At 39.2% G+C, this 21,135-nt stretch overlaps 1 protein-coding gene across 4 annotated transcripts in view; it reads left to right on the top strand.

The window, feature by feature from the left end:
- TDRD7 (tudor domain containing 7) overlaps nucleotides 1-21,135 on the top strand; it is an 89,340-nt gene that overhangs the window by 38,106 nt on the left and 30,099 nt on the right. For all 4 annotated transcript variants that reach the window (XM_089912545.1, XM_089912543.1, XM_089912544.1 and 1 more), the window contains 3 exons: nucleotides 1,543-1,616; nucleotides 4,096-4,313; nucleotides 18,445-19,031. In XM_089912545.1, the coding sequence (XP_089768671.1) occupies nucleotides 1,543-1,616; nucleotides 4,096-4,313; nucleotides 18,445-19,031 (879 nt within the window). The remainder of the gene's footprint in view (nucleotides 1-1,542; nucleotides 1,617-4,095; nucleotides 4,314-18,444; nucleotides 19,032-21,135) is intronic.

A 21,135-nucleotide genomic window follows, 5' to 3' on the forward strand; every position in this document is an offset into this window, starting at 1 on the left:
CAAAGTTTCTCATGAGGTTGCAATCAAGGTATCGGCCATGGCTAGGTCAGCTGAGCAGGAATCCCCTTCCAGGCTCACTCATGTGGTTGTTAGTACAATCCATCCCTTTTGAGTTGTCCCTTAGTTCCGTCTGGCTATTGGCCAAAGACCACCTTCAATTTCTTGCCATATAGCCCTTCCTAACATGGCTATTTGCCTCATCGAAACCAGCAAGAGACAGATTATGCTAGCAAAGTGGAAATTAGAATCTTCTGTAATCTAATTATGTATAATCCCCTCATCCTTGAAGTATCCTATTGATTAGAAGCGAGTTACTCAAAGGGAGGGGATTACACAAGGTTGTGGATACCAGAGGGGAGAATCACTGGGGGCCATCTGCTAGCCGCTTGCTACAGTCACTTTTCTCAACTATACGTGTAGTCCATGAGAATAATGGTACCTTCCTCTTGTTTAATCATTGATCATTACCCTCTGACACAATGCCTGGCATGTAATAGTAGGTCCTTAAATAAATATTTGTGGGATAATAATGTGTCTCTAATAAGTGGCATATGTTTGAGTTGGGAGTTTTTTTTGTGGGGGGACAGTCTAAGTATTTCTTTTAAGAAACGAAATAATAAGTCTTTTATACTTACTGTTATAAAACTGGTTGGACCTCTATTATCTTATTGAGTTTGTTTTCACATGTCCCTGCGGTTTTCCTTGAACATCTTTCTTTTGCTGTGTTGACAGTTTTCTTTCCTGTGCATTAGGCCTACCAACGTTTGCATGATAGCAGTCTCTGCTGTATCCTTGCTGTACTTTCACTCTTCGCTTATATCCCTCTGCTTTCTGCTAGAGCCCTCACAGCTGACTCAAAGCAGGGGAAGATTCCAGTTTACATTTTTAGGGCTCTGGTGCAAGGGAAAGGATTGCTGTTTCCCTGCCAGTTCTGCAGAAGTAGGAGCTGGATATGTTTTTGGCATCTTCTGTCATTACCCAGATGCATTAATACACAAGTGTGATGCTCTTATAATTGCAGAGCATCGTATACTAAGTAAGCTTTTGCTGGTAGCCTACAATCTAATAATTTCTTTTAGAATTAAAATATTTTGAGGAGATGTGCTTCATTTTAAAGAATTGATCTAATTTTTAGAGTATTCCATACTATTGAAAAATTGCGAAATAGATGTACTGTCACTATCACCACTAGTCCTGTACCCGCCGCTGGGCAAGATGTACTCTTTGATTCTTTCAATCATCCTATTCATTCTTACAGCATTCACTCTCCCTTGCATGTACCAAGCACTGCCCTAGGCACAAGAAACACAAGTAATTAAGACACTTGGGGTCTAGTGAGGGAGACAGACATGAATACAAATTATTTCACTTTGTGGGTGGTGGGGGGGGTATTTCTTTGTCCGCATATTTAGAAATTTTTTCTACATATATCCAGCACAATTCAGATAAAAATTTTTTTGGTGAGGGTATGATGTGGGAAATCTACATTTCTTTCCTAAGTAGTTAATTGAATTTTAATTTACCTTTTTTTTTATACCTTAGGTTTAGCCCAAAGGCATCCCTTTCGCCACCTTTTCAGATGCATCTCTCAAGAACCTATATTAAGGAAATGAGTGGTATGTTTTCTAAACATTATTTTCGTAATACATTATGGTTTCTGGAGCCTCAGAGCCCCCCCAGAAATATCTAATGGTGGCTTTTGACATTTGTTCTCACCTTCTCCCACTTGGAATACATCTCTCCTCCCCTCTTTTTTGATTTCTTTAAGTTATGAATTGAAGTGATCTAAAGAGAAAGTAATACCTCCAAGGATATCATTATTATTCTGACTTGAGGCCTTCCTCACACCAGACCTATTCTGTTTCACTTCCACGTGTTACCTACAGAGATATTTGTGTTCCTTGTCACTCTCTTACACATTAGAGAGTAAGATTTAAAGCACATAAATAGGGGACTTCAACTCATAAAATAGTTCCAGATACTCTACCAGGTAAACTCTGGGGCCCTAAACTATGTGCATTGGCCACTAAGCATCTAAATAGGAATATAAATATATAAAATCCAAAAGGGCTGTTAAGAAATCAATAGAAGACATAATAAAGTTGAAGAATCTGAAGATTAGAAGTGCACACACTCATCTTGTCTCCTCCAACCAAAGTGTAAATTCCCTGCTGTTAGACCCACCCAAGGGATACAGTATTTTCAGAAATTTTGCTGCATGAAATTTAAATGTAGTTTTAAATGATTTGCTGCTTTAAGTGTGATTCTTACTGAGTTGAAATCATTTTTTCCAAAGGAATGTATCTCCAGTATTTCTCATGGAAATTAATTGAACAATTTGATTTTTGTTTATATCAATTACTTTTAAATATGCATTTTCTGAAAAATGACTACTCAGTAAAGTCATATACCCTTTAAAGGCTGTAAATCCTTTACATTAGAATAAGCTTTTTCTGCAGAACCAGGAGGACTTGTTTCAGGAGGATTATGGTTCACCCAGCAGCTGATTTACACACACTTATACATAACCTCTCCTACCTGCTGGCAGCCTAAATTACTTCCTTGATTTGTTTAACAAAAGGTACAGAAGCTTAGCTGACTTCAGTGGCCCCACAGAGCAGGTGCATTTGCAAAGCCTCCAACTATATGTCAGCTGCTGACACTCTCTCTTTAAGGGAGGGACTGGCCAGTTCCAAGAAACTTACCTTTTCTTTTTTCCTGGTTCTTTTATATATCATTATTTGGGAAGAACTTTATAAATTAACTGTGCCTTTAATAGGAAATGTATGTGGACATCCTGGACCCTTCTGTTGGCTGAGCCAAACTAAGTCTCAGCAAGGGCAGGACTCGTGCCCTATGGTGGGTAAAGGAGAGTCAGCATCCAGCCATACTCAAGGAACAGCTCTCCCTTTGGCTTCCTGGCATCTTCAAAGGCCAGCATCCCCAAACCAGCCTATGTGTCTCCACCAGCCAGTTTAAAAAATAAAATAAAATAAAAATTGTTGAATCCCAGCAGAAATGCTATATGATTAAAATATGAACATATTTTGCATATAGATGGTAATTTTTAAAATATTCTGATCTGTATCCCAGTGAAATTTAGAAAAGGTTTGGAATGAATTTCATAGTTCTTAAAATACCAGAAATATCAGCTATTGGGGACACTTAAATTTCTTTATTGCCTTAGGATGTTAACTCAGGCATTCTAAGTTTTAAATAAAAATAAATGTAAGAGAGCTAGCCAAAACTTTATAAATATTAGCTTATGAAAAATGAATGATTTGGATTGGAGAAATAAAAACAAATCGTTAATAGTTATTTATGGGCACCAAACCTTTTATTTATGTTTATAAACTGAGGCTAGGATGATTATTACAGGTGGATCAATTTTTGAACTTTCATTTATTGCTAAATTATTTTTTCTCATTAATAAAGGGAAAAATTGGGCTTCCCTGGTGGCGCAGTGGTTGAGAGTCCACCTGCCAATGCAGGGGACACGGGTTCGTGCCCCGGTCTGGGAAGATCCCACATGCTGCAGAGCGGCTAGGCCCATGAGCCATGGCCGCTGAGCCTGCGCGTCTGGAGCCTGTGCTCCGCGACGGGAGAGGCCACAACAGTGAGAGGCCCGCATACCGCAAAAACCTGGACAATTATTTATTTTTTATAAAATGTTCTTTGATCTTACTATTAAGGCATTATCCTTAGGCTTTGTAAAATATAGCTTTAAATTTATCATTACATATATACCATTATTGTCTAAAATTTAACCTTTCTTAGTTGCAATTAGAAAATGATTGGTTAAATAATAAATTTCATTATTCTTTATGAGTTTAAATTAAACTATGACGTATCCTCGGAAAATAAAGGGGCTAGGTTCCCTCTCTGAGTGGCTGTTGACCTTCCTGGTTATTTCAGGGTTGAAACTTAGAATGAAATTGTCATGGTCCTGCTCTCCTAATCCTGCTCTCTTTGAAAGTCCCTTAACCCCCACAAGCCTGAAGTATAACAAAGCCTGAAGACACAAATACTAGGTAATGGGGATAATCTAAAATGTTAAGCATTCTGGTTAATTCTATCATATTTTTTAATTTAAAGATAATTTAAATCAGGCTGTTGAAAAACCAAATGTCACGCCTCCTGCCTCTTACACTTATAAAATGGATGAGGTTCAAAACCGCATAAAGGAAATACTAAACAAGCATAACAATGGCATTTGGATATCTAAGCTTCCACATTTTTACAAAGAATTATATAAAGAAGAACTTAATCAAGGAATTTTACAACAATTTGAACACTGGCCTCATATTTGCACGGTATGTTTCTTCTTATTCCTCCCTCCTGATGCCTCCTCCCTGCCCCACTTTCAGATTTTGAGTTGTTAGTAATATCACCTTCTATTTGGGGAGCACGAAGCTCTTTACATAATATTGCTTCATTAATCTTTATGACTAAGATTAACACATACTGGTTCTTATTTATAGGAGAAATATGTCACGGCTGAGGTTTGTGTGTGTTGTAATTGCTGTTTTTATAGATTTTAAGTTATTTTTAAATGCATTTAATATGTGATAATATATATACCATTTTGTATTGAGCTGTTACCAATAGATACTGATGGCTTTGTAATTTTAATAACTTGAACTTAACTGGTAATAGAACGTTTTTTGTTAGCCTCAAATTTTATATTCTTGTTCCTGAGCATTTTTAAAGACATTCAGCTGAACAAATTTTAGTTATTTTGGCTAATTATTTATAGAATACATCTAAAAAAATTAATACAGGGTTCAGATTTAAACTATTCACAAATTTCTTTGGAGAAAAATATTGAAAAGTGAGCTGACATCTATTTCCATGCCTCTTCCTATTTGAGAATCTATTATAATAAAACGATGGCTCAGAGTAGTTTATTAGAAATCTTTTAGTTCATCCAGAGATAGAGACAACTAGATTCTTAAAACAAAATAACTAATTTTTAGATGTTTCTTAATGTTTTTATTTACATAGAATATATTCAACAAAATAACTTTTAAATTAGCGGTTACTTGGTGCTTCTAAGCTTATAGAATTGAATATGCATGACAATTATTGCTTGGTAGAGGGCTTTCATTTCTTTAACTTAATATATATTTTGGCCCCCAACCCTGTTGGGCAGAGTGTGGGCCACTCTCTCTTATAAGCACCTGGCCTAAAGACAGCATGTATTTTTATAACCACTTCTTCCTGCAGGGCACTGACACCCACTCCAGTCCCATGGCCTTTCCAGTCAAGAGTCATCCATCCATCCATCTATCTGTCTTATTTGTTCTTACATCATTTACTCTGCACCTGCAGGTACCATGCACTGCTTTAGGGGCTGAGACCACCTTAGGGCAATGTGATGTGCTGATGAATATACATACAGTGTGAAGTGGGAAAACAAGAAGAAATGTCAAACTCTGGAATTATGGCTGTTTCCCTACCTATAAAGTCAAGAATGATCATGAGAATGTTATCCCTGATTTATGTTGAATATGGGGTTTATTCTTGTAGTGGGAATTCCTAAGGTTGCTATTCAATTCATTCCATTTTTACTCCTTTCTGAAAAAAATATTCTCACTGGATGCAGGTTTAGCAGCATTTGAGGGTCGACCCCCTTAGGTTTCCATAATCTTGAAGGGGACTTTTGAGGTTTCACCAGGCTGCTTGATTTGAAGGTTCAGGGCCTGGAGCTCCTTTTTGGAATGCATATGGTTCTTTTATTTTTTAAATCCATAGACATTCATGAACTTATGTCTTCAATGAACTTTAAGCCCTTTTATTGTGAATATACACATAAAACTCACTATTAAGCTTCGATAGAGAAATTATCTTTAGAGTAAAAGAATTTTAAATTAAATTCACAGATTCTTCTTAATGTATTATGTTTCTGGTCACTTTGTTTTACACTGCATGATAATTACTAGTATTTGTGTAGCTTAATTTATGACTTTTGGGGGGAAATTTTCATCCTCGCTACTCTGCATATCTGCAAAGCCTCAAAATTTCTCTTGCTAGGACTGCAGGAGAGAGAGTACCTATCTCTTTGATGTTAAAACTTTATCTAAAATGGGTGGTTTCCTACTAAATGTCAGGGGCTAAAATGACTGATTTTTAATTTTTTGGTTGCTCAAATGCATCTGTGTTGCATGATTATTTTCTGTCCAGGCAGTGAGGGTGGAATGTGAAGCAGAAATGTAATATATCTTTCTTATCTCCATGCTGTTTCTCTCAATTTTGAGTAGGACTGTTTAGATGCAATCACTATCAGTTGTCAGGTATGAGAATTTACTTAGTGAAGCATTGTGTCTAGGATGACAAAAACTGCCAGTTTTTGAATGACATCTGTTGATATTTTTCAAAACTTTTTAAAATAGCTCTGATTTTTTTTTTTAACAGCCTACTGGTAAACAGTTTCAAACTGTTACACCATGTTTATTTTTAGGCAGTTTTAAACAGTTACACCATGGTTAATTTCCCTTTCTTCTGACTTCTTGCTTTTCATCTTGCTGAAAAGCAGGAACACTGATAGCATGCCCAGGGCTGATTCTACTGCAAACAGGGTCAGACAGGTTAGAACACAGTGCAGAAATTTTAGGGTAAGAAAGACTTAGTAATGTGTATCTCCATGTTGTTGTGTAACTGAAGAAGAAATCTGAGTGCAGTGTACTTCTTTATTTAAAAAAAAAAAAAGTGCTTTCTCCCCTCAGTCATGTAAAATGTCCCATATAAAAATATTGAAAACTAAAGTTATAAATGAAATAAAAATCACCCATCATCCTACCTCCCAGAGATAATCACTTGCAGGATTTCCATTTTAATATAGGATGGGTAGCATCAGCTCAAGGGACCAAATAAAAGCTCTGAAATTTTACCTTCATGAAGGTTTAATCAGCTATATGCTATAAGTCACTTTACAAGGTTGTTAGATGGTATTTTGATGCAGGCAGAAGGATGCTTTGAATCTGTTGTTCTTAACCTTTTGGATCTCTCTGACAACAAAATGTGGACTGAGAGTTTTGAAAGCTAAAGAGAATATAAAATCATATTAACAATGGTGACCCAGTTCCATAGTGTTCCTAGGCAACTTTCGAGGGAAATGGAACTTGTGCAGAAGCTGTCTTCAAAAGGCAAAGAACCCAAGATGGCAGGCTTGACCGGTACTCTTGACGAAGGATACTGGCATCTAAGAATTGCCATTGAGTCCTAGGAGAAGGATAGCAATGTCTCTTGGCTGTTCTAAAGTGGTGGCCTTATTAATAATGTTCTCCTTAATTGTTGTATTTGGCTAGTATTTATAAAATGCTTCTGTGAGCCACCCACTGACCTGGGTGCTAAGAATAACAGTAAACAAGACAGACCTGGACCTTGCCCTTACAGAACTTACTGTCCAACAGGGAAAATAAACATTGAGCAGATAAGGGCAAGCCTGCAATAGTTATGAAGGAAAAATGCAGGGTGCTAAGGAAACATGTAAACAGGAGGATGAGACATAGTCTGATGAGTCAAGAAAAGCTTCCCAGAGGAGGTGTCTGTTACACTAAAACCTGAGAGATGAGTTGAAGTAAGTTAGACAAAGGTGGGAATGCTGGGGAAAAGGCACCTCAGACAAAAGAAACAGCTTGTGCCAAAGCCTGAGACAGAAAAACATGGCTTTTTCAGAAAATTGTAAGAAATTCAATAAGACGACGGTGGCTCAAGAAGAAACTCAAGAGGCAAATGGGCCAATTCACTTTATTAAAGAGTCATAATTTGGTGGAAACTTAGCGGGTCCCTGCCATGAGGTCACACAGAATCCAGAGCCTCTGGCTGACTTCAATTTCTAGTAAAATTTCAAATCTTGTGACAATTACTGTTGAACATGAGAGATTTTGTTGAAATCCTCCACTCTGAAACATGGGTGGAGAAACGTCTCCATTCCTACCTGAGACAGAATATCTGTCTTTAGTGCCTTACCTTAAGCTGTGTGGAGAGCTGGGTGGCTCGTTTAGAGCCAGACAGGAATAGATGCACTCAGCTGAGAAGGCTCTCTGACAGTAGCCTCAAAGACCTATAGCGTAGGAGCATTGGGAGGCAACTTCAGGATAGTGGGAAACATTCTGAGTTCACCTGGAAGCACCTCAGGGCTTAATTACAAAACATAACATTTAGTGAATGAGAACATAAAATGTTGTAAATGAGAAAAAATACCTAATGACACTAATTATTCATGCTTTTATAAAAAGGTTTTACTGTTAGGCTGTATTTTATAAGTCATTTTTCTGTCCATTAGAAATCACTGAGCTTTAAGTCATTTAGTCCTCTAATACCTCAGACTTTTAAAAATTCCTAAAGTTCTGGATTCCTAAAGTCAATATAGCAATTTCTGTAATATCAAAAGAGGCAACAGCAGTTCTCCCACTTACATATTTTTGTATGTTCAGGAATTTGTCTTAACTTTAATTGTGGTAATTAATTATATAAGATAAAGCACCTGTCAGCCCATGCAAAATGAATTGCCTCTTTTTTTAAAGCCTAGATATTTCTGGGTTAAAAACAAATTGCATTTCTAAGGAAGCGAACATAAGTGAAACAGCAGTGATATATCCTCAGGCTTAGTGGTGTTGATACAGTCTGTGCAGCCATTCCAGCAGAAGCAGCAGTGAGAAGTAAAGCTAGGACTTGAAAGTACAGCCATAATATCTAATTGGAATCCAATTTCCTTTCTAACTTTTCATCAACAAAAAGAAATATGCAATGAACATGTTGGAACAGTTTTTAAATTCAATTTCAGTGACCATCTGAATAGAAGAAAGATAAAAGAGCACTGTGGCGAAATCAGAATAAGGCAGTAGGGGAGTAATGTGACATTGCTGTTCTGGAACTTGAAACAGAAAATTACCCATAAAGCCCAATAGTACAGTAGAAAGAGTTTGGGCTTTGCAGGTAGGCTTTTGCCCTGGCCGTTTCTTAGTGGTGTTACTTTCAGCATATAAATCTGGGCTTCAGTATGCTCTACAATGTGACTGTTTCTTCCCATCTCCTAGGGTTGTTAGAATTAAGTTACACAAACTATAAACAGCTGCCAGTACAGTATAGAAACATAGCAGGTACAGAGGGGACGTCCCTGGTGGTCCGGTGGTTAAGACTCCGTGCTTTCAATGCCGGGGGCCTGGGTTTGATTCCTGGTTGGGGAACTAAGATCCCACATGCCGCACAGTGTGGCCAAAAAAAGAAAAAGAAAAGAAAAAAAGAAACATAGCAGGTATATAGGAAAAGACAGCTGTTATTTTTCCAGGAACAGTCTAGCTTAAATGCAAGCAAGTTAAAACCCACTGGTAATTTCCCCCCAAAAGTCATGAATCAAGCTACACAAATACTAGTAATTATCATGCAGTGTAAAACCAGAGGCATACCCAGCAAGCTCTACAGAGGAGCCTATCTCAATGAAAACAGAGGAAATGCTAAAGAGGGCAGAACAAAAGTTTAAATTGAAAAATAAGAGCAGTGGATAAAGGAACTAAAACTCTTAGATGAAGTGAATTTCTGCCATCCTAGAGGAGCAGATCCTGCTCCCCGCAAAGGTAATGAGAAGCATATCTAGTACCTGCTTAGCTTAGAATGCACAGTGAAAGCCGCAGCTGCCAGCCAAGATCATGCCCAAAAGGTCTGCACACAGTTAACCAGGATAATGTCTTCCTGAAGGGGACCTGTGAACAAGGGCCTAACCTTGGGCCACACTAAAGGAAAATGGCTTGAAGTTTATCCAAACATAAATGGTTGTAGTCAGCGTCAGTGCGAAGTCCTTACTAGGAAAGGGATGGGAGTGAAAAAGTATTAGCCTTGAAATACATAATGTCTATAAAACTACTTACCCAAGATGGTGGAGAAAGAGTTTCTCTGGATAGGTGGTTTGTGAACAGACAGGGTACCATCTACAAGGAACTTTTTTTTTTTTTTTTTTTTTTTTAGTGTACGCGGGCCTTTCACTGTTGTGGCCTCTCCCGTTGCGGAGCACAGGCTCCGGACGTGCAGGCTCAGCGGCCATGGCTCACAGGCCCAGCCGCTCCGTGGCATGTGGGATCTTCCCAGACCGGGGCACGAACCCGTGTCCCCTGCATCGGCAGGCGGGCTCTCAACCACTGCACCACCAGGGAAGCCGTACAAGGAACTTTTTACCTTTACCTTTGATTAAACCTCTGTGGAATATGCCACAAACACCTGTACTTTCTTAAACAGAAGCGACTAAAAATTATAACCCTTTCTGAATAATCTTGGGCATAGCATGAACTGCTGCAGAGAGGGTGGCAGTTGTAGGTGGTCTGGAACACTGAGTTGGGTGTTAGCTCATCTCAGTGTATTATTATCCTGCATGCAGTATAAGCCTCACCCACTACCCTTAGAGGCTTCAGATCTGAACCTATCAGTTTGTCTTCACTGTGGCCCAGTCAGGCCATTGGGGACCATTTCCTCATCTCTTTCTCAGTTGTCTAACTTTCCCAGCACTTCTCAGCATTAACACAAAAAGACTGAGCTCTGTAGAAGGTCATCAACCAGTCTTTCTTTCTGTGAACTTGCTAATCATAGGGTGCAAGCTTCTGGTCAGTGACTCTTTGATGTTGTAGTTGTTGCTAGGTACCCAGAGGTCTTTACTGCCTGCTGAAATTGAGTTTTTTAATTGGCTTGTTTTTGAGTTCCAAGCCACTGCTAATAGTTGGAGTGCTGGAAGGCAGGTCTCCAGGTAAACGTGATTTTACCATACTGTCTGAGGTTGGTATTGGGTGGTGAACATATAAAATGAAATTTAGAATGTAATTTAAAGCTTCAACACAAAAAACTACTACCCAATGGAAACAAAACTGTGTCTGAATGACACCCATACAACTGCTTTGAAACTTTTTGATTTAATTGGACAATACCAATTCTGTTACAGAATCCCAAAGAAAATTCTAATTCCATAAGAAACAGTAAGTTTACCTCAGCAGCCTATGCTGCAGAGTTAGCAGGTGAGCCTTCATAAACTCAAAGGAGCTTGGCTTCAAGAACTTTACAGAACAGGTAAATTAGGAAGAAGTAAAGACCTCTTAGAATTAAGAAGACAATTTCTAGGCATATAGCATGAAGACTTCTATTTGTGTGAACTTACAGGGCTCCTGAAGAAGTTGATGTTTTAAGTCCTTGAGTCTCACATCTACCAAACCTAATCTGTCAACTCCAAACTTACAAAAACTCAGAGGGATGTGAGAGAAGTATCCCATTCAAGTTGTGATTCCAAATGAGGCAGAAATCAAGCTAAATATAATGAACTTGTGGGAATAGAAGGTTTAAGGCATGTTAGATACTAGAATCTTCTGATGATCACCAGAGGAGATGGCTTGAACTCCATGGTGTAAGGAGTTAATCCTTTAGGTTACTACCTGTCTCTGCTGTTGGGAGGTGGAGGTAAGGACCCATACATAGTAAATCTATGGAGTTCCAGGTCATGCCAGTTTCCAGTCATTGGACTGGCGATTTTTTGGGTGAATATCCAAAACCAAACACAAAACTGAAGAGCCACAAAACAACGAAACCGTGGAAGAAAATGGCAGGATTATGATCCTGAGTCTTCTCCTATAGAACAGGAGGCCTTTTGACCCCCTTCTCAGGTATGTACCTGAATCAATTAGACTACAGGAACTATTGGGTTGGCCAAAAAGTGCCTTCGGTTTTTAAGTAAAAATAAAAGACACACTTTTCATTTTCACGAAGAACTTTATTGAACAACGTACTCACCCTTTTGTTCCACTACTTTCTGCCACTTTTCAGGCAACTTCATAATTCCATCTTCCCAAGATTTTTTATCTTTTTGAGCAAAGAACAGTTCCAGGTGTCTTTTACAGTCTTCCAGGGAATTGAAATTTTTTCCATTAAGAAAATTTTGTAAAGACTTAAATAAATGGAAATCCGAAGGTGCAATAATATCTGGTGAATACGGCAGATGAATCAGAACTTCCCAGCCAAGCTGTAACAGTTTTTGCCTGGTCGTCAAAGAAACATGCAGTCTCACGTTATCCTGATGGAAGATTATGCATTTTCTGTTGACTCATTCTGGACGCTTTTCGTCAAGTGCTGGTTTCAGTTGGTCTAATTGGGAGCAGTACTTGTTGGAATTAATCGTTTGGTTTTCCTGAAGGAGCTCATAACAGAGGACTCCCTTCCAATCCTACCATATACACAACATCACCTTCTTTGGATGAAGACCAGCCTTTGGTTGGTGGTGGCTCATTTTGCTTGCCCCATGATCTCTTCCGTTCCACGTTATTGTACAATATCCACTTTCCATCACCTGTCACAATTTGTTTTAAAAAACAGAACATTTTTATTACGTTTAAGTAGAGAATCAAATGTGGAAATATGGTCAAGGTTTTTTTCGCTTAACTTATGTGGAACCCAAACATCAAAGCGATTCACATAACCAAGAAGGTGCAAATGATTTTCAATGCTTTATTTGGATATTTGAGTATGTTGGCTATCTCCCGCGTGGTAGAACGTTGATTATTCTCAATGAATGTCTCGATTTGATCACTATCAACTTCAACTGGTCTACCCGACCATGGAGCATCGTCCAGCGAGAAATCTCCACCACAAAACTTCGCAAACCACTTTTTAAATTTTATTTATTTATTTTTGACTGCGTTGGGTCTTCATTGCTGCGCACGAGCTTTCTCTAGTTGCGGCGAGTAGGGGCTACTCTTCATTGCAGTGCGTGGGCTTCTCACTGTGGTGGCTTCTCCTGTTGCGCAGGACGGGCTCTAGGCACGTGGGCTTCAGTAGTTGTGGCTTACGGGCTCTAGAGCACAGGCTTAGTAGTTGTGGTGCACAGGCATAGTTGCTCTGCAGCATGTGGGATCTTCCCGGACTAGGGCTCAAACCCATGTCCCCTGCATTGGCAGGCAGATTCTTAACCACTGAGCCACCAGGGAAGCCCCGCAAACCACTTTTGACATGTTCGATCAGTCACAGCACCTTCTCCATACACTGCACAAACCTTATTTTTGCGTTTCAGTTGCATTTTTACCTTTCTTGAAATAATAAAGCATGATATGTGGAAAATGTTGCTTTTTTCTTTCATCTTCAGTATTAAAATGGCTACACAAAAATTCACCAGTTTTGATAAGTCTTTTTTTAAATGCACACTGATATGACGACTGTCACAATACAATCTAACAAAATCGTTTCAACTGAAGTTAAAAACAACTAAGTGCTACTAGAACCATCTTTCGGAAACAAACAAATGAACATTTTGGCCAACCCAATAGAAGTTGTAAAAGCAGCCTCCTGAAAGACCCAGCTGGAATGATTAGCAGCTGATTACCAGCTAAGGAAATAATAAAAGCCATGTTTCAAGTAGCCATTGACTTACCTTGGTCATTTATGAAGGCCAGAGACAGCTGTTCTGTTTTGGGGGATGAGACAAGAGAACAGCATGTAAATCCGGTCAGATGTACCAGAGCATAGTGAAGAGTGGACACCATACTGTAACCCACATTCCAGCAATTTCTTGCCTTTGGGAAGATTCTCATAGGCTGGGAATAGATATAGTAATAGGTGTTGTTTCTAAGCCCATTGACCAGAAAATTAAAAAGAAGACACATGTTCTGAAGGACAGATGGTGATCACATTGGAATGCCTGAGAAAAGCAAATTTTCACTTTCATGATAAATTTAAAACAAAGAGTTTAAGTTGAAAAAAATTACATTTGTCTTAAATTACATATATTTTAAATTCTATACAATATGAGTTTCATGATCTTTTCCTTTGAATTGAGTAACCCTTCAGCTATTCTCCAAAGATTGGCTAATGACGTACGTGGACCAGGCATATTTTCCATGTCACTAAATTATCCATGAATAGTTGTCTAACATGTTGAAGAACATCTGCATCAACTCCAGTTAGTGTCAGATTCTGTTCCGAAAGTCAGGCTTATGTTTAATCTTAGTAGATGCTAATTTGAATTTAAAGAGGCCAAATTACTAGAGAACAAAGTGGAATTAGGCACATAACTGGCTTATGAGATCAAGAAGAAGCCAGTAAAAATTGGAAAGTGGCTACAATTCAAGGAACTAGTCATTTGGGGATTGCTGGGGGCTGGGGTAGGGTATCTACTTTAAACAATGAAAATAAAACTGCTGAGGAAACAAACCTGCCTTCTAGTTCAGATGATTATTTGGCCATTGTTTGTACTTTGAATAAACTCAGGCTTATTGGTCAAAAATCTACTTTATAGGCTGACTGGCAAAGCTTGATATAAATGCTACTGGCAAAGCTTGATATAAATGCTCCAGACAAAGCCCTGGAAGCTTACTACTTCCAGGTGATCTTTAAGCATTATTCTGGAATAAAGGCCAGAAAAATGGGAATTCTCTTCTTGTCCTGACCAAATTCACATCAAGTGGACCTAATATTCATAACTTCTGTTAAGATAGTAATCCCCGGGCTTCCCTGGTGGCGCAGTGGTTGAGAGTCCGTCTGCCGACGCAGGGGACACGGGTTCGTGCCCCGGTCCGGGAGGATCCCACATGCCGTGGAGCGGCTGGGCCCGTGAGCCATGGCCGCTGAGCCTGCGTGTCTGGAGCCTGTGCTCTGCAGCGGGAGAGGCCACAACAGTGAGAGGCCCACATACAGCAAAAAAAAAAAAAAAAAAAAAGTAATCCCTAGTTAGAAGAACTCAGTGTGCTGGTCATGTTCAGAGGTCATGTTTAGAGGTTTGACAGATTTGACAATTACATTGTTAGGTAATTGGTCCTGATTGCATCTAAAGCACAGGTGGGAATGGAAAATTAGAAATTGGATGGTATTCAGAGGTCATGTTTAGAGGTTTGACAGATTTGACAATTACATTGTTAGGTAATTGGTCCTGATTGCATCTAAAGCACAGGTGGGAATGGAAGCTTTGGGGCCAAGAGTGGGGGAGATTAGTAAACAAACATTGAAGTATCTCATATTCCCAGTTAATTTATTGGAAAGAAAAGGATCATTAAACTGAAGAACTGTTGTCCTCTTTTGGGTTAGAAGAAGCCATGTGGACAGATAGGACATGCGTCTTGTGAGAGTTATTTTAGATGAATAAGATGGACTATATTCCATTGAAATTAGCCTCTGCCATCCACTTCAGAGAAGGTGTTGCAAAGAGTTGAGAAGATGTTGCTAGGTGAAGACTGAAGAAGGGTTTTAAGATGGGCCCAGCAGGCTCAGCTGGCTTTGGATATGGAGGACTGCCATGTCTAAATCTAAAATTGTACTAACCGGGATTCTTTTTTTGTTTTTTTAACATCTTTATTGGAGTATAATTGCTTTACAATTGTGTTAGTTTCTGCTTTGTAACAAAGTGAATCAGCTATACATATACATATATCCCCATATCTCCTCCCTCTTGCGTCTCCCTCGCACCTTCCCTATCCCACCCCTCTAGGTGGTCACAAAGCACCGAGCTGATCTCCCTGTGCTGTATGGCTGCTTCCCACTAGCTATCTATTTTACATTCAGTAGTGTATTTATCTCCATACCACTCTCTCACTTCCTCCCAGCTTACCCTTCCCCCTCCCCGTGTCCTCAAGTCCATTCTCTACGTCTGCGTCTTTATTCCCGTCCTGCCCCTAGGTTCTTCAGAACCATTTTTTTAAGAGTCCATATGTATTTGTTAGCATACGATATTTGTTTTTCTCTTTCTGACTTACTTCACTCTGTATGACAGTCTCTACGCCCATCCACCTCACTACAAATAACTCAATTTTGTTTCTTTTTATGGCTGAGTAATATTCCATTTTATATATGTGCCACATCTTTTTTATTCATTCATCTGTCGATGGACACTTAGGTTGCTTCCATGTCCTGGCTATTGTAAATAGAGCTGCAATGAACATTGTGGTACATGACCCTTTTTGAATTATGGTTTTCTCAGGGTATATGCCCAGTAGTGGGATTTCTGGGTCGAATGGCAGTTCTATTTTTAGTTTTTTAAGGACCCTCCATAGTGGCTGTATCAATTTACATTCCCACCAACAGTGCAAGAGGGTTCCCTTTTCTCCACACCCTCTCCAGCATTTATTGTTTGTAGATTTTTTGATGATGGCCATTCTGACTGGTGTGAGGTGATACCTCATTATAGTTTTGATTTGTATTTCTCTAATGATTAGTGATGTTGAGCATCCTTTCATGTATTTGTTAGCCGTCTGTATATCTTCTTTGGAGAAATGTCTATTTAGGTCTTCTGCCCATTTTTGGATTGGGTTGTTTGTTTTTTTGATATTGAGCTGCATGAGCTGCTTATAAATTTTGGAGATTAATCCTTTGTCAGTTGCTTCATTTGCAAATATTTTCTCCCATTCTGAGGGTTGTCTTTTGGTCTTGTTTATGGTTTCCTTTGCTGTGCAAAAGCTTTTAAGTTTCATTAGGTCCCATTTGTTTATTTTTGTTTTTATTTCATTTCTCTAGGAGGTGGGTCAAAAAGGATCTTGCTGTGATTTGTGTCATAGAGTGATCTGCCTGTTTTCCTCTAAGAGTTTTATAGTGTCTGGCCTTACATTTAGGTCTTTAATCCATTTTGAGTTTATTTTTGTGTATGGTGTTAAGGAGTGTTCTAATTTCATTCTTTTACATGTAGCTGTCCAGCTTTCCCAGCACCACTTATTGAAGAGGCTACTAACTGGGATTCTGTATGACAAGGGAAAAACTTACATAGAAATAGAATTCTGTTTTATTTTTCCATTTTCTCAAAAAGTATATTTCTCAAATCTTTTCTGGATACCCAGTCTGTGTCCTTGTATCTTAAGTGCCTTAAAGCACAGTGAAGATAGGCATTTTAAGATTCCAGATTTTAAAATGTGAGTCTTTGGAGAGGTAGGCTAACCATTGAGAGCAAAATGAGGAGTGTCCCAAATGTTTGTGTTTCCAGCCTTAACATTAAGGACACAAATTGTGAATATCATATAAATACCATCCAGAGTGTCACACGGTGTCAGCAGGGTCAACTGTATTTATGTTCTCTCTTCCTAAGCATTATATAGAAAATTAGTAAATGAAGTCAATGTTCTTTACTGACAAGCTACCCACCCAGCAACTTTAATATTCTATTCTTCTTGGGGAAGGGGTTACTTCTTGTAAGCTTGTACTATCACCTTAGTGGTCTGGATAGCCTCCTAAGGTCTTAAATTTCAGCTAAAGAATAGGTGAATAGGATCTGACAGAATAGAAGAATTTCAGAGGGCTATGAGTACTAACTTCAGTCTAATCGGAAATTGAGAAATTCTTTTTGTAAAGGACCAAGTAATAAATATTTTAGGTTTTGCAGGCCAAGAGCTTTGTGACTGTCACCCATAGTCTGGCACAACTAACCGACTCTGCCATTGTAGTGCAAAAGCAGCCATATGCACTACATAGAGAATGGCTGGGTGCCAATAAAACTTTGTTGATGTACACTGAATTTCATATCATTTTCATGTCACAAAGTAATTCTTTTGTTTTTTTTTCAGCCATTTAAAAATAGAAAAATCATTCTTAGCCCATGGGCTATGGAAAAACAGGTGGCACGCTGCATTGGGCTGCAGCCTGTGGTGTGCTGACCCCTGGTCTAGGAGTGGAAAGGCTTAGAACTTGGAAAAATGGTTCCATACATCAGTTTCTCTTTTCCTCCTTCTCTTATATTGAAGCCGTGCCTCTCTGGAATGTTATGAAAAGAAAATTAGAAATTGGATGGTATACAACTGCTGGGCATTCTTAAGTCTTGTTGTGCCTCTCTGGAATGTTACGAGAAGAAAATTAGAAATTGGATGGTATACAACTGCTGGGCATTCTTAAGTCTTGTTCATTAGAGGGACAACACTTTTAGCTAACTTTCTACTGTAGTTGTTGGAAAATGTGTGCCTTACCTCTGGACTGACCTTCCTACATAATGGAAAGCTGAGGGTTTTCTCAGAACACTGCAGGAAGAAGAGAGACAGCACCTCAGTTTTGCCTGAATATTTCCTAGCTTTCTTCCCAGTGGTTTATTCCTGACAGTTCTGATACCTTTTCATGGTTTCATTCCTCCTTGTATTCTGTCAATTTTGTAAGCTGTTGCTTTGTATTTGTTAGAGAAACTAGGTGAGACAAAACTATTTGTCAGAGAAACTAGGTGATGTACAGGGCAGAAGCTTTCATGATTTCCTAGGGTTATTGGAGGTCAGGTGCTTCACATGGGAAATTCATACTATTTCATTTCCCTGCTTGTTACTGAAATGTGGTGCATGATCATGTTTGCAAGTGAAGGCAGTGTATTAAAGTCTTAGTGATTGAGAAGAGTAAAATGTACAATTTTGTGTTCTCTTCATAAATTTGAAAAGTGTTTCTCTCAAATTTAAAATGCATTAATGTGCTCTCAGGTTGTTTTTAGCCATTAAAATATCTGTCATTTGCTGTATTTAAAAATTTCAGGTGGAAAAACCTTGCAATGGTGGTCAAGATTTACTTGTTTATCCAGCTAAGAGAAAGCAGCTTTTGAGAAGTGAACTGAATGCTGAAAAAGTGCCACCATCCCCACTACCTGCTCCAAAACAAATACCACCACTCAAAGGGTGTCCAACAGTTATGCCAGGAGACTTTAAAGAGAAAGTTGAGGAGCTGCTGGTGAAATACTCAAGTGGTCTTTGGGCCAGCGCACTCCCAAAAGCATTTGAGGACATGTACAAAGTGAAATTACCTGAGGATGCCTTAAAAAATCTTGCCTCGCTTTCCGATGTATGCACCATAGACTACATTTCTGGAAACCCTCAGAAGGCCATTCTCTATGCTAAACTTCCACCACCCACTGACAAAATCCTAAAGGATGCAGAGCAAGCACATGGAGATTATGATGCCAAGTCTGTGATTGAACAAGAATATTTGCAGATAGAAAAAAACATTACCGAAAGTGCTGATACCTTTATGGAGACTGTAACAATTCCTCCGTTAATCATTCCAACTGAGGCATCCCCATCTGTACTGGTGGTTGAACTGAGCAACACAAATGAAGTGGTTATCAGGCAAGTTTTATTTTCTAATTCTTTAGAATCCTAGTGTACTGTTGCTACTTGGCTATTCTTCATATAGATGCTGGTTGAGGAAGAATAATATATTTTTAGTTCTATAGAGTTATATTGAAGTATAATGTTTAAAATAACTATTTTTGCGAGAAAAGATTTCTTACAGTTTTAAAAATTGAAATGATGATATGGTCTGAACATGAAAATAATCTATGTCAAAAGCATAATGGTAACTATATAAGTCAAAAGCAATACCTAGTCCATAGAAAGAGCAATCACCCACTAGGTAGGTAATACTGTTTAATCTGGGATTACGTAGTGTTTCCTAAAAGTCAGAATAGCTAAGCACCGCCTTCTAGTGTAATGCATCAGATTAGCCCTCTGGTTTCTCGAGCCTTTTGATATCATTGCCTGGGAGAAGGAATTATTGCCTAAGTGGCTAATGATAACTGGAATTCCAAAAAACAGTTCGGTTCAGGCACTTGATGTGGACTTTTGGAGGAAATGTAGAATACATAGAAAATGTTGAAAGACTATAATTTGCTGTTTCTAACTTGGAATGAAGAATGGTAACCACTGTAGCTGGATCTCTGGAGGCAGCAGCCCAAGGTGTGGCTGTGGCTGGAGCAGAACAGAATCCAGGCTCCTTCACCCAAAATGTCCCTGTGCGTTGAACTCTTACTCTTCCCAAGGATCATAGCTGAGCTGGGAAGATCCAATGAAAGGCCACAAAAAATAATCAAAGTCCTATACAGCAAACCTATTGAAGCTTTTCTGTTTGAACAAACTAAGTCTGATGATGAAGTGAGAATCAAGTATCTTAGGATGTTCAAACTAGAACATGTAGGAGCTTTGTTGAGGTCCTTTTTATAGAGGGGTGGTAAATATATAGAGCTTTTATTCTAAGATGTGGTATGGCCTGAAGATAGAAATAGCTTGCTGAGGGTTAGGGTTCCCACTGTGGGTCACTAATAAACTGAGGTAAAGGAAGGATGTTGAGGAGCACATTGCTAACTTTTACCATTTGACATTATAAAGAAAATCTAAATCTGCAGGATCCTTTGGTATCTGTTACCAGTAGTCATTGGTGCCACTTTCAGAGAGCCAAGCACCCAGCACTGGACTGGATGAATCATGTGATTTCTTACGTTCTTCCCAAGATCTGGCAAGAATCTGGATCAGTTCCAGGACTTCAATAGGATGGGGGTTCAATCTACTCCAGGATGATTAGGTCCAGGGTCCTCAGGTTATCTAGATCCCTTTTTCAGTATAAGTTAGAATCCCAGAGCCAGCATTCTACGTGTTCATTAGGGTGGCTGGCAACCAGCAAGCATGATGGGTAATGTCTGCCCTTAGGTTGACCCTAGATCATTAGTATCCCCCCACCGTCCTAACCCCAGCAGGCTGAGCCCTATTCTACATCCACACCTTTACCCAGGCAGTAGACTCTGGAAACTAGTAGACTTGTGACTCATAAAAGTTACAGGGAGGTGCTGTGGCAGGACCCTTAGGTCAAGTATGGGAATCTGTTGTCTCCAGTCTAAAAATTAACTTTGTAAAACTTTGTATTTATGGCATATCTAAATTGGCCTGCATATCATTCTTTGTTCACTTGCTCAGGTAATTTGGGGATAATGTATGACCTTATTCTTGCCACTACCCACTCTTATACCAACTGTCATGTTACCTCCTTACCCCGCCCAGGCATCATTCTCTGTTGGTGGCTACAGAGAGCAGAAGCTGCCTGCAGATCTCATGCTGCTTCTCACCACCTCCCTCCTCCCTGGCAGGAGCCCATGCTATGCAGACTACCAAACCACGGGCTACAGCCTAGGCCTCTGCCAGTTGAGCTCCCAGGACTGTAGCAGTGCTACCAGGAGGCCCCATGAGACTCCAGATCCCAAGGAAATGGGCACTTGAGCAGAGCTGCAGATCTACTAGGAGACTCCAGAGCCAAAAGTGCAGCTGTATTCCAGGCAGTACCCTAACATTTGTAAAGCTCAGTAACCTTAAATGATAGAGTATGACAAAGCTTTTACAGCTGTTTCTGGAGTGAATAATATGCATGTCATATTTTGTTTTAAAATAGCCATTGCCTCCAAAA

This window comes from Delphinapterus leucas, chromosome 6 (genome assembly GCF_059928025.1).
Source record: "Delphinapterus leucas isolate spDelLeu-1000000601 "Yukka" chromosome 6, BTC_Dleu_Yukka2, whole genome shotgun sequence".
NCBI classification, from domain to species: domain Eukaryota; kingdom Metazoa; phylum Chordata; class Mammalia; order Artiodactyla; family Monodontidae; genus Delphinapterus; species Delphinapterus leucas.